At 51.1% G+C, this 13,024-nt stretch overlaps 3 protein-coding genes across 3 annotated transcripts; 1 reads left to right on the forward strand and 2 right to left on the reverse strand.

Moving 5' to 3' along the window:
• Positions 1-984: 984 nt before the first annotated feature.
• Positions 985-4,846, forward strand: EI97DRAFT_450048 (uncharacterized protein; the record flags this gene model as incomplete). The annotated part of the gene is made up of 2 exons (XM_033800259.1): positions 985-3,477; positions 3,530-4,846. 2 exons carry the CDS (start codon positions 985-987, stop codon positions 4,844-4,846), a joined length of 3,810 nt encoding a protein of 1,269 aa, XP_033654278.1.
• Positions 4,847-7,901: 3,055 nt separating this feature from the next.
• On the reverse strand, positions 7,902-8,908 carry EI97DRAFT_432983 (uncharacterized protein). The gene has a single exon (XM_033798286.1). The coding sequence runs from the start codon at positions 8,724-8,726 to the stop codon at positions 8,349-8,351; it is 378 nt and encodes a 125-aa protein (XP_033654279.1). The 5' UTR covers positions 8,727-8,908; the 3' UTR covers positions 7,902-8,348.
• Positions 8,909-10,824: 1,916 nt separating this feature from the next.
• On the reverse strand, positions 10,825-12,538 carry EI97DRAFT_466877 (D-lactate dehydrogenase; the record flags this gene model as incomplete). The annotated part of the gene is made up of 3 exons (XM_033801558.1): positions 11,907-12,538; positions 11,135-11,852; positions 10,825-11,084 (listed from the first exon to the last, which is right to left on the reverse strand). The coding sequence occupies exons 1-3, from the start codon at positions 12,396-12,398 to the stop codon at positions 10,825-10,827; spliced, it is 1,470 nt and encodes a 489-aa protein (XP_033654280.1). The 5' UTR covers positions 12,399-12,538.
• Positions 12,539-13,024: the final 486 nt, after the last annotated feature.

Raw genomic sequence — 13,024 nt, forward strand, 5'->3', positions numbered from 1 at the left:
CCGCAACAACTCAGAGTCGCCGGAAAGATAGCTCGCAGGCCCCTTTTCACAGTCCGCTTTCTACTTGGTAGGGAGTAGATGCAGTTGTGCAATGTCTAACCGCGGGAGGAAACACCAGGGCAACTAGAGACTAGAGACTAGACTAGAGAACGACGGTGCTGCGCTTACGAGTCAGCCAACATTACTTATCTAAGGAGAGAATTAAGATCTGAGCAGGTGTTGGGAATGAACACCACGAAGACGATGTTTTAATGAAAGGAACGTGAGAGGGATTCTACCGATGCAGCTGATGAAACTCGTGATCGTGCATCCTCTAGGTAACCCTGTAGGTGACCCTGTCGGGTTGTCTGGTTTCGTTTTGAACAACGGCCGCATTGGAGAACGTCGTACCTGCGACGTTCTTGCATGTATGTATGTATGAATGTATCTAGGCTTTCTTTTCAGCTAGCCAGAGACGAGCCTAGTCTAATAATCATCGTCGGTTTTGAGTCAGGAGAGCCTCTCGGGCTCGTCGCTGAACTGTTTCCGGGCAAGCAGGAGCCTCGGGAATCGACAACTGGTTGGATAGTGGAGCGCTGAGAGATCGACGACAAGGATGACCCTCTCACAAAGCCGTTGCACCCTTCCCTTCGCAGCAAACCCCGAAAGGCCGCGACCTCCTATCCTCCCTCTCCTCCCTATCCTCCCATGCCGACGCCTCCTCTCCAACCCTCCATCCTTTCGTCTCACCCTCCAGACGAGCTGGAGCGCTCCAGAGCTCGAGCAGCGCTAAAGTACAGAGTCCTCGATGCGCCGCTAACCTGCCGAGCACAATCCCTCTCTCCGGAGCGCGTGCGTTTGTGCGACACTCTTTCTCCTGCACACTTCCAGCTATTGGCGTACGACCGCTGCGCCTGCAGCTGCTCCTCCGCCCGCCCCCAGCTTAATCACCGTCGTTCGAACGTCCCTTCGCTCCGGCTCAATTGAACCATATTACCACTGGCCATGCATCGGCAGACTTGCTCAGAGGCGGGCGATTTCCCCTCTCCGCGCTCGAGCAGAGCCCCCAGCTTTTGTAGCGACCGGCCCTCGGTCGCAGGCTCAGTGACTTTCCAGATGCCCTCGACCGCTCGCCCTGCACCCGCTTACATCGCTGCGTCGGTGGCTTCTCAAATCGTCACCGACCATCACAATGCCCAGCTGCAAGACGACGTTGCCTCCCAGAGCGGCCTCCCGGACTTGACCCACGCCGTCTTCTCCGAACAGGCACTAAGTCTGCTCAATGCCTTCCTTGACCACCTCCTGTTTGCCTTCTTGTCGACCGCCCGGTCGCCGTCTCTCACAGCCATCCGCCCTGCCATCACCGACGTGCTCAAGCCCCGCCTTGCACGCGAAGCCACGGCCACAGCCGACGACGAACTGCAAGGGCTTTTAGGCGGCGAAGATGAAGATGAGTTCCCCGAACATGTCAGCGATTCGTTGGAGAAGTGGGATGTGGAAAAGGTATGGAAGCGCACTCGTCTGAGGATCATGGTATACACGCGTCTTGGGGAACTTGAAGATAGCGACGAGCAGCGCTATGTGGAGCAAGAGCGTGGTCTCAGCATGGACAACAGTGGCGGTGACGAGGCAGGGCTCGTGTCTTGGGCGTCTGCTATCTTCCTTACCTCGGTGATTGAATATATCGCTGAACAGACCCTTCTCGTTTCAGGGCAAGCGTCTTACGCACGAATGTATGCGAAGCTCAGGAAGGCTTCGCAAGCTTCCGAGGAGGGGGAGCCGCATCAACTTGAGCGCATTGTTGTCGAAGACTTCGACGTCGAGAAGATTGCTCTGAATTCCGCGCTTGGTAGGCTATGGCGGACGTGGAGGAAGCGCGTGCGACCCCCCCTAAGGCCCCTTACACCTGCCGGAGGACCCAGGGCCGTCGCAAGCTATTCTAGTCTCCAGAGCCGCAAGATGAGCTATGATACCATTGATGCCGTTGCCAGGGGCCAAGACGGTGTCCCGGAGATCCCAGAGCACAAGCCGACCGAGACCGAAATCGCTGCAAATATTCCGCTGCCAATCGGAGACAACGACGTCGAAGAAATTGAGGTTCCGGGACTGGCCCCTGAAATTGAAGATGGGGAGGAGAGCAGTGGAGCACAAACGCCCGTCATGCGGCCTCAGCGTCCTTCCAGTGTCATCATGCCTGCCGCTGCTCATGAGATTAGGAAGAAGATGGCGAAGGGGCGACCTGTGTCGATGCCTTCACCAGACGCGCAGCCTCTCACTGTACCCGCACAGGTGGAAAACAACGGTGTCGAGGCGTCCGATGCCGAGGATTTCGCAACACCAATGGAACGGCCTTCAGAAGACGAGTCGTTCATAGTGGACGAGCCGCAAGAGGGAATACATGCGGACCGTGACGACGCAGGTGGGGAGCCTGACGCTGATATGGTAGCGTTTGCTGCCTCGACTGGTATGGGCTTGGGCATGAGCCCTGTCTCCCCTACACAGTCTAGTGACTTCGAAAACGAGGACATGGATACGATTGACACCCCAACCAAGACGAGTTATCCTGAGCCACAGGTTCTTCACTTTAAGAGGATGTCCATTGAGAAGCCAGGAACCCCAGGGCTAGTCCGTACGTTTTCTACCCGCAGCCAGCGAAACTCTCCTTTGCCAACTCCCACTTTAGAACAGACATCCTACTTGAATGATGCGCAGACTGATGATGATCTGAGCGGCTCTGAGGCCATCGGAGTCGCCCGTACTTCCAATGTCCCGATTGCTGCAACGCAATCGCCGCCAGCGGAACGGCCAACCAGTGAGGATTCAATGGACAGTGCTCAACGGAAGCAGCCCGACAACCAGGGCTTCGTGGAGCTCGCCCCTAGAAACGTCACGACTACAGCTGCTACTCTACCGCATCGCAAGACACCCAGTCCGGAAGACTTCTCCCGACCACTTCCCAATCGCGCTCCCCGGCAAGAAGCTCTGCGAGAGCACAATGTACACAGAAGGGATGCCACACCGCCTCGGACCCGTGGATCTCCTTTGACTGTATTGCCTGAGACCGAGAGCTGGTCCAACCAGCCACAAGAGAGTACACACCAGAGACAGAAAACCTCGGACAGCTATCGCGGCCCCTTGCCGAATGGCAGCCCCAGAAGTCAGAAGTCTGCACGTGCTCGTGAATCGCCGGTGGCAGCTAGCGAACGCCAACCAAAAAGGTCAGGACCGGAAATCTCCCCATCATCTGGCACAAGCTTTGGCGAGGGAATCTCTGCGGAGAAGTCTTCACTGAAGCGTGTCTCGTCTACTTCCACGAGCCGTTCTGCATCCACTTCGATTCTTAACGGCGGCCGTGATTCGGACGTAGGCTCGAGCCGGCCGCGTGGCTTTAGTGGGCGCATGTCTCAGGAGGATCGGGAGAGGGAATTCGATTCGTTGGTGAAAAGCGAGGATACAGTAAAGTTCACGCTCACTCCACAAAGCATGCGTGATATCGACGTGGGTTTGCTCATATACTTGCTTATCGTCCCAGGGCTGACGCATCTTCCAGGAACCAGCTCTCTCTCGCCAGGTGGAACCATCCAGGCCTACCGCAGCATCCGTCACTGTCTATCCACGTGTCAATGCAAATAAAGAAAATCAGTTTGGCTCACAGCCTCTGCCAGCTCGAAGCGCGTCACGCACCAACGGTCATGCAGGCCCCAGCACGTCCAAGCCTACCCGCAAACCTCTGGCACGAGAACCTCGCATTGAGGCTGAGTCCATGCGTGATTTCGCAGACTTCATTCGGTCTACGGGTCCGTCTCCTGGCCAGGAGCGACCTGTTCAGCCGTTCGTCCACGTGCAGAACACTGGGACTCGTTCTCCTAGCGGATCGTCCCCTTCAATATTTGGGCGGAAGATGTCGACACGGCAAGCTCCGAGCTCGTCCAAAGCAAGTTCGCTCATGGGAGGAGACGGGCCGTCAGCCAGACCTCGCGTCCACATGGAGCCTCGCAGCCCTGCAGGTCAGCGTACTGGAAACGATGATCTGATTGATTTCATCAGACAAGGTCCGCCCGATGATGGGCAGCCCCGCATCCCGCGCTCTGTTGCGCCATTCAGGTCGACGGTCGACTCGGACCAGTTTGACCGCATGCTAGACGAAAACAGCAACATCGAGTCCGCATATGGAGGCTCTCAGGTGTCAACCATGTCCAAGCAATCCGCCAACTCCAGGACGGGCTTACTGCCTGCCGCGAACACCGTACAGCCGGCCTACTCGAACACGGCGCAGAAGCTCACTGGCAGCATCTCCAGCCCCGAACCCCAAGTGCAGCGCACGCGCCGCCGGGTCAAGGACCCATACGCCATCGATCTGACCGATGATGAAGAAGACGACTTGCTCACCGCCCTCCCGCGGCCCGCCCAACGCAAGGAAGAATCTCTCATGGACTTTCTCAATTCCACGGACCCGCCTCCAAGCAACAACCCGCAACCACTACTCCTCGATAAAGAGACGCTCGCAGCCGCCAAAGCCCGGGCTGCCAGCGCTGCTTCGAATCACTCGGCATCCGCATCCATCTCCTCAGCAACCGCCTCCCAAACCGGCAGCACCCGCAGAGCTCCCTCTGTGCAACAGAGCATCATTTCTACCTCCATCTCGTCGGACGCACCGGGCGTTATCCCCCCTAGACCGAGATTACAAGCCAAGCCCGCGGGCGCGAGGGAAGCTATCGTCGGCCGCTCGGGGACCAGCGACCTCGCGGATTTCCTGCGCAACTCGGGACCGCCTGAACCGCGGGCGCCGCCGGTGGCGGAGCAGAGGAGGGAGCAGCCTAAGAAGAGTAATGCGAGGTTTTGGCGGAAGAAGAATGTTGAGGTTTGAGGATTGGGGAGAGGGGTGAGGTGTTTTTGTGGGGGTTGGCCGTTGTGATGTACAGGTTAGATCTGTTGACCTGTTGATGTAAAAGAAGGATGGGAAGATGGATGTTGACTATGATGATGCGCTCCTTATTTTTTACTTCTACGTCCGCATATTATTATCATGTATTCCTTTTTTTCTTCGATGCCGATTGGGACATGGGTGCCGGAATGGCCTTAGCTCTTCGAAGAGTTTCGACTCCCTCTCTAGCACTCGTCAGCTTCTGAGGCGACTTATACCATTTCCTCAACTATATTGTACTTATTGGTTTTGTTCGCTTCTCGCGCGCGATATCTCATCTCTATCGATCTCCTTACGAGAGTCGTATCAAGATTTCTGGCTCTTAAGCCTCTACTTGCTCATTCTCCTCTTCTTGTTTCCCGCCTTCTTTTTTTTTTCGTCTTCTCCCTCTTCTAAACCCCCACTGTGGATATTGATGCGCAATGAGGCCACGGCTCTTCTCCCATCGCCTTTCAACACACGCACACTCACAGACACACATATATCCTCTTGGAGAGTCTTGATATTCGTCGCACATACGGAATACTGCGTCGTGTAGATTTCCCCGTTCGTGCATTTCACGTTTAGCTGTCTGTGTTTACTTAATATTAGGGTTTTGGGCGTGTTGGGTACATTTGGGTCTAGTTAGGGGAGGGTTTGTTGTTGGTATGTTTGTTTATTTTGTTTGTATTCATGCTTGGATTTATGTGTATAGATGGGGATTATCTAGTGAGGAACGGCGAGAAGAGAGGAGAGGACTGCAGTAGAATGGGACGGGGAGGGTGGACGGTTTAGTGGTGTATGTTTTGCCGCTTTTCGCGTTGAGGTAAATACATAACTGCGCTTGTTTACTGTAATCTAGGTATAATAAGTCCTACAGCGAAGCTCTACATTTATTCAAGTTGTGCAACAAAGCTCTGCTAATGGCATTGTTGGGTAGAGTTAATTGAGTTGTGCTGGCTAGGGTAGTGATATTAAATGGGTGCGTAGACTTGTAGATGCTAATGGTTGGTAAGATATAGTAGAGTTGTGGCGGAGAGTAGCTTCAGAGCTGAAATGGTTTGTTATGCTATAACGTGGTTCACAAGCGAGTGTCGCACACAAGCGAGTGTCACACTTTTTCCCCGCTCTAACCTACCAACTTTAACGCGCGATATCTCATCCAATATGACAACTGATTACTCCAAAGAATGCCGCATGCAGCTAGCAAAAACCGCAGTTCAAATAAACCCAAAACTAAGTATCGCCCGTGCTGCAAAAAACTACGATATCCACAAACGAACACTTGCTCGTAGAATGAAGGGAACTCAGTCGAGAGAGGATACACGCAACGCACAGTCAAAACTCACTGTAGCTGAAGAGGAGGCGATTGTTGAATATATTCTTGACCTGGATTCACGAGGGTTTCCACCCCGAAAGGCTAATGTTCAAGAAATAGCAGATCTTCTACTTAAGTCGTACGATGCGTCACGCGTTGGAGTCAACTGGGTTTTCAACTTCATTGCACGACGCCCAGAGCTCAAGATGCATATCCATCGTGCCTACGACTATCAGAGGGCCCTCCAAGAAGATCCTGAAGTTATTAGTGCATGGTTCCACCTGGTTGTTAATATGTTTGGGAAATACGGCATTACCGATCACAACATCTACAACTTCGATGAGACCGGCTTTATGATGGGTCAAATCCAGCCATTTATGGTTGTTACATGCTCAGACCGAAGGGGAAGGGCTAAGAGGGTACAGCCAGGTAATCGAGAGTGGACAACAGTAATTTGCACCATTGCAGCAGATGGATTTGTACTACCACCTTTCCTGTGCGTAAAAGGCCGGTTCTACATCACTTCCTGGTATGCCAACAACCAAATTCCCAATAACTGGGTTATCAAACCAACTGAAAATGGTTGGACTGATAACCTAACGGGTCTCGACTGGATTCAGCACTTTAATCGCCACATGGAGGCATGGCGGGCTGGCGTATATCGCATGCTTATCCTTGATGGACATGGGAGCCATCTCAGCTCTGAATTCAACCAGTACTGCAAGGAGGCAAAGATTATTCCGCTCTGTCTACCCTCCCACTCCTCACACCTAACGCAGCCACTTGATGTCAGTATTTTCAGCCGGCTGAAAAAGGCGTATGGTGCTGAGATCTCAAAGCTTGCTCGGGTCCATATCACGCATATCACCAAGGACGACTTCCTTCCAGCCTTCCACACTACCTTCGAGCAGGTATTCACCCTCAAAAATATACTTAGCTGTTTTCGAGGGGCTGGACTTGCCTCTCTCGACCCGCAGGCTATCCTCTCAAAGCTAGATGTGCGTGTAAATGCTCAAACACCACCTGGCTCAGCACACAGTGAACCTAACCCTTGGGTCTCTCAGACACCGCACAACGCGACTGAAGCAATTTCATAGTCAACACTAATTAAAAATTGCATTGTTAAGCATCAAGGAAGCTCGCCAACACCAATTTTAGCGGCTGTCGACCAGCTAACAAAAGCAGTAGTAGCAAATACCCACAGTCTTATGCTTGTTAAGGATGAACTCAGGTTACTTCAAGAGGCAAATGTGACCCTTTCAAAGCGACAGCATACAAAGAGAACCCGACTACAGGATTCAGGACCTCTAACAGGCGAGGAAGCTAGCCAACTTTTGGTTCAAAAAGGTGTTGTTAAGGAGGGAGATGAGAATAAGGGTGCTGAGGAGAGTGAGCCAAAGAGGCATAAAACAGGTGTGCACACGTGTGGAGTCTGTCGTAAACCCGGCCATAATGCAAGAACCTGCCCAGAGGCTGTAGATACTATTTCTCTATCAGATTCCAAGTTATAGAAATTTATTTAATTGTGTTTTGGTGGAGATATCGCTACTTAAAGTTGGTAGGTTGGAAAAAGTGCGACACTCGCTTGTGTGCGACACTCGCTTGTGAACCACGTTAGAGGATTATGAGCACATGACATCTCTATTCTTTGGGATAAAGGAAGCCTTATTCTAGTTCTAGTTCAAGCTACTTATTTTGTAACTCTAATATACTAACAGAGACAACAACTATATCCTAATTCCTTATTAAATATCCTAAATATATAAAGTATCTCAAACTCATCAGAAGAGGAACCCCAAACGTTTCGCCTCGCCCCTCCAGCCGTAGCCTCCGCTTCACTTCTCCTAGTTACGCTCCAAGATTCGTCCGCTACCACCCTCAAGCGGCACCACATACGTCGATACTACCAATTACTTCAGCTGCTACAGTTCTTCAACAGCTAGAACCAGCGGCCCCGCGGTACTCGCCCATCCCACATTCTTACACCTTATCCCATCCAGCGGCCGGCCACCCAGACACGACAAATAGCTATTCGGCAGGCCCGGGCTATTCGCACGGATCTCCTCGGTGCCGGCGAGAATCGATTTTCTTCCCGTGGCACTTCCAACAAATCAAATCAGCTACATCCTAGAAGCGAATGAATGGCACTTACGGATCACTTTCCATCTTCCTAACAGTGAGCACAAACGACGTTTCCGTGAGAAGTCCACTGCTCGTAGGACTCAGTTGGAATTCGAAACCGTCTGCGTCGCAGGGGAGAGGCGTTGTGGGTATTTCCTTCTCGGGCCAGGGTGCACGGCAGGGTATGGAGGGGGAGTTTGGGGCGACGGCGATGGTGAAGGCGAGGGAAGAGTTGAATTTGTGGGCTTCGGGCCATTGGCCGCCGGGGAGGCCCGAGTCGTGGCCCATGAAGTGCACTTCGAGGGAGGGGATGGGCCAGGATTGTGTACGGGTGGCTAGAGGGGCGGCGAGGGCGGTGGCGCTGAGGAGGAGGAGCGTCGTGGAGTGGGTGAGGTTTGGGCGCATGATGGCGACGGTTGTTCTGGATCAGGGATGCAGGTGTGATTTTTCTGGTGACTTTGGAAGGTGTTTAAAGGGTTTAGGAAGTGTTGGGCGGGAGAAACGTATGTTATCTGTTCGACTTCGGTCGTGTACGTAGTATGGTGAGCAGTTCGAACAATGGTTTCTGGTGTAACGGATCAATAGAGTCTGAATGCTGAAATAGTATGTCAACGGCGGTCGGTGCTCTTCTTTTATAGCCTTCTGTGGCACTGCAGGTTGTACGGGGTACACTTCTCAACCATGTTTGACGGCATGGTAGCATCCCTACAGAACGATTCTCACGCTGTCCCTCAACAAACATCACCGCATGGTCACGCCAACGTGCAGCGGAGTCGGAAGTCGCGCAGTTGTACCGATATCTCGATGCACTTGACAGATGATATCACGGTGTAAGGCTCACACCCTTCGGGCCAGAGTGGTGAGTGCTGCAATGGTAAGGTACACCTAGATAGGAGCTTATTGGGGTGACGGTCATGTCGGTAGCAACGCGGATAACTGTTGACAATGAAGGCCATGAGCAGTGGAGATCGCGTTATCGACGTACCACAGCGTAGCATTTCGGTGGGACATTGGCGGCAGGGCCGGTATTGGGAAGGATGAGACACTCCGGGCTGCCTTCGACTAATAATACAATGGATAACGTGGATAGTTTGGCTTCATTGTCACGCAAGGATGGTAGATATCTTTGGCTGGTTTGCCATCGCGTCTGCGAAGAGTGATCGATATGCCTCCCAACGGCAGAAGAGGCAGAGTGCCCGTGTATCACACAGATATCAACAATCGGTTAACACGTTGTAAGTCAAATTACCTTTGAACTGCGTTCATGCCCAGCCAGATACCGCCGCTGCACACAGATACACCATCTAGTCCTCCTCCGATATTCTGTTTTTGTAAGCCTGGCTATGCAACTCATAGATGCAACCCTTACAAATTCTGGGCCTCTGCTATCAGTCTTGCATAACGCCACTTCCGCTCTCAAATGTCGCACTGCATTTGTACAACGTGAAACGGTCGCCACATCATGGCAACATCGGTCTGTACACACATCGATTGCGCTTGACGATATTTCCCGACTGTTTCCGTTGCTCCCCGAATTATTAAACATAGATGTTTTTCAAAATCCGGCACTAGTTAGTCCAGCTCAGTGCTACCTGCTCCTCGGCTAACTCTGCTCTCAACCGTATTTACAGCAAAACTCCTTAGTCTCACTCGAAGAGATCCCAGAATGCTTAAACTACCATGCATCAAAATACCTTGAGAAGATATTGCAGTATCGCACGTTGCATGGGCACAGCACACAAGAGATTTCCAGTTCCCAACAGATTTCAATAGACTCGCATCGAGCTTGCGGGTTATCGGCCGTGTTACCACGAGGATCAAACACAAATCTTAATTTAGAACTTGCGAATAGTGACCTGAACCCAGTATTCTAGCGATATGGATTACCATCTCAACCAAGTCAGCTCCGTTTCTCCCAATAGTCTTATCTTTGCCTAGAAATTTGCGCAGACGGATTAGGGACAACGGTCACCCGAACTCCACGTCCCGACTCCATTCTCAAGAATGATCTCGAAGCTGAGGTATGAATAAATATGGCGCTCAAATGGAACCCCTGGCCAGGTGTAACTAAAAAACTCTTCTCTTTTCCACACCACGCTCAAACTTTTCTATAAACTTTGGCCTTTCTCGGGGTACCGACTCTTGGCCAAAAGTTACACCCGCCATAGATGATGCTGTTTCCCGAATTCAGGCGGAACACAGAGGTGGCGACAGCTGCAAAGGACGCCAGGGGTGTCATGTAGTGCATGTTTGTGTCAATATTAGGAATGCTTGTCCGTGACTATATTAGCATTGAATATAAAGGGATGTCCAGGTCTGTTAAGGGTCTGAAGCTAGTTGTAGAGGTTACTCTATAGTAGTGTACCGCTAACCTGTGTCGACGAATCCTATCCGCGAGAGTGTTTCGCATTTTCAACAAAGCTCAGATCATCAAGTTGCGCATGTCTGCTTCAATGAATGCCATGCATATTGGCGGTGTCTTATTAGGCCTTTGGCCGCAAGCTCAGACGTCCATTTCCAATCTCACAACTTTATCAGGATTGAGAATACATTTAGGATCCAAGGCCAACTTAATCTTCCTCATGAGATCCACGCCACTATCGCCCACTTCGTCCGCGAGCAGCCCTGTGAGTTTCAACCCAACACCATGTTCCCCTGTAATGGTACCGTCAAGCTCCAATGCAAGCCGTTGCACTCCAGAGAGCAGCTTCTCTGCTTCCCCTTTCGCGTCCTGCGGGCATATAATGGCAGTGTGAACGTTTCCTTCGACGCATCAGCTACTCAAGTTCGTGCCGAACTGGGGTAAACACTACCGTCACCAACATGACCAACGCTTGCACAAAACCAGTTTCTTCCTTCCGCGCTGCCTCTTACAATCTTCTCGCTTCTGTGGATGAGCTCAGCCATCTTGGAAATAGGGACAGCGGCGTCGGTGTGCAGGAACAAGTCACTGGGGTCGTTCTTCATGGTGACCAGTGCATTTGCAAGGCATTTTCTAACGCCCCAAATAGCCTCGATCCTTCTCCTCTCATGAGAAAACTCGACCTTATTCGCTCCATGATCAGAAAATAACTGTGCGACAAACTGCATCTGCTCCTTTACAGTCTGAGGCGACCCTGCAAGCTTTACGAACAATGTTGGTGCCACTTCAACGGTCTCCCTTATTAGACCTGATTGTGCAATTGCTCCCATACTAGGCCCATCTAGAAATTCAATGGCCTCTAGCAAATGACCGCTCTTCAGGATTTTTACTGCCACGTCGACCCCATCTTGCAGAGATCCAAAGCTCGCCATTCCGACGTGGAGATTCTGCGGAAGCGCTGTGACTTTCAGAACAGCTTCAGTTACCAATGCCAGGGTGCCTTCAGAGCCAATGATAAGATGCGTAAGATCGTATCCCGCTGAGGACTTTCTTGGCCGATTCCGCGTCTTGACTACAGTTCCGTCTGCAAGCACAAGTGTCAGAGAGATGACCCAATCTTTCATTGTCCCGTAGCGGTATGCGTTGGTGCCAGAGCAAGACATTGCAATCTGAAGAGTTATCATCAGCCTACATTGACAACCGGTGACATCTCAGAGACTTGCCATTCCTCCAATTTTCGCTCCTGGAGCCGGATCTGGTGGGAAGAACAGGCCCTTTCCCTCCAGCATCTGATTCAACTCTACCCATCCCACATTCGGCTGCACTACCACATCCAAGTCGTCTTCGTGGACTTCTACCACCTTGTCCATGTACTTGAAGTCGATGCAAATGCCGCCTCTCGTCGCTGTCAAAGCCCCACCAAGGCTTGTACCACCACCGAATGATGTGACTGCAATGTCTCGCTCATGGCAGGCCTTGACTACCTTAGAAACCTCGGCGGTTGTCTTAGGATAGAGCACTGCAGCTGGTCTCTCATCATTCTTGGCTGGAGAATGTCTAGTTCTCGATTTGGATGTGCAATTGTCGATGTCTCGTGAAAAATCAATGCCGCAAATAGCTTCTATGAGGTTTGCTATGTTCTGTTCTGTATGATTATGATGAATTGGTGCGATCTCGGAAAGCGGAAGCGTGGATTTAGTCGATGGGGTTTCCATGGCCAAAATGTATGGCCCAAAGGAACGCGTAAAGAAACCTTGGAAGAAATTGACGGAAGTAGAATGACGGCGCTGTTATGATGTTGTTATACTTGTACAAATCTCTTAGGTCCCTCAATTCCTGTCTCCTCGATTAACCCTCATATGTGAGACCGATTAGCCCTAAGCCGAGGATGTTCCAGCCCGCACCCCGCTCTCTATTTCAAGCATGAAACGTTCCTTATCGGGCTTAGCGTGTGGGGAACAAAGAATCAGAATTCACAACTGCTCGGCTGTAAATTTCCCAGTTCGACATAGAGAGAACTCTTACTTTTTGCGAATTTATAAGACGATTATAGTAGCTAGAAATTAGGTACAATTTTGCACACGTGTGCATTTTACTTGGGCAAAATTTTAGAATTTGTACACGTGTGCAAGTTTGTGCCTAAAAACTCTACTATTAAAATACGCTAGTTTTAGGCCTAGGAGCTAGAATATAGTAGCTACAAATTAGGTACAATTTTGTATATGTATACATTTTACTTAGGCAAAATTTTAGAATTTGTACACATGTATAAAATTGTACCTAATAACTCTACTATTAAAATAAGCTAGTTTTAGGCCTAGAAGCTAGAATATAGTAGCTA

This window comes from Westerdykella ornata, assembly GCF_010094085.1.
Source record: "Westerdykella ornata strain CBS 379.55 unplaced genomic scaffold EI97scaffold_9, whole genome shotgun sequence".
NCBI classification, from domain to species: Eukaryota; Fungi; Ascomycota; class Dothideomycetes; order Pleosporales; family Sporormiaceae; genus Westerdykella; species Westerdykella ornata.

Coding starts and splice junctions, on each gene's coding strand:
- EI97DRAFT_432983 (XM_033798286.1), bottom strand. CDS start 8,726: ATGCGCCCAAACCTCACCCACTCCACGACGCTCCTCCTCCTCAGCGCC.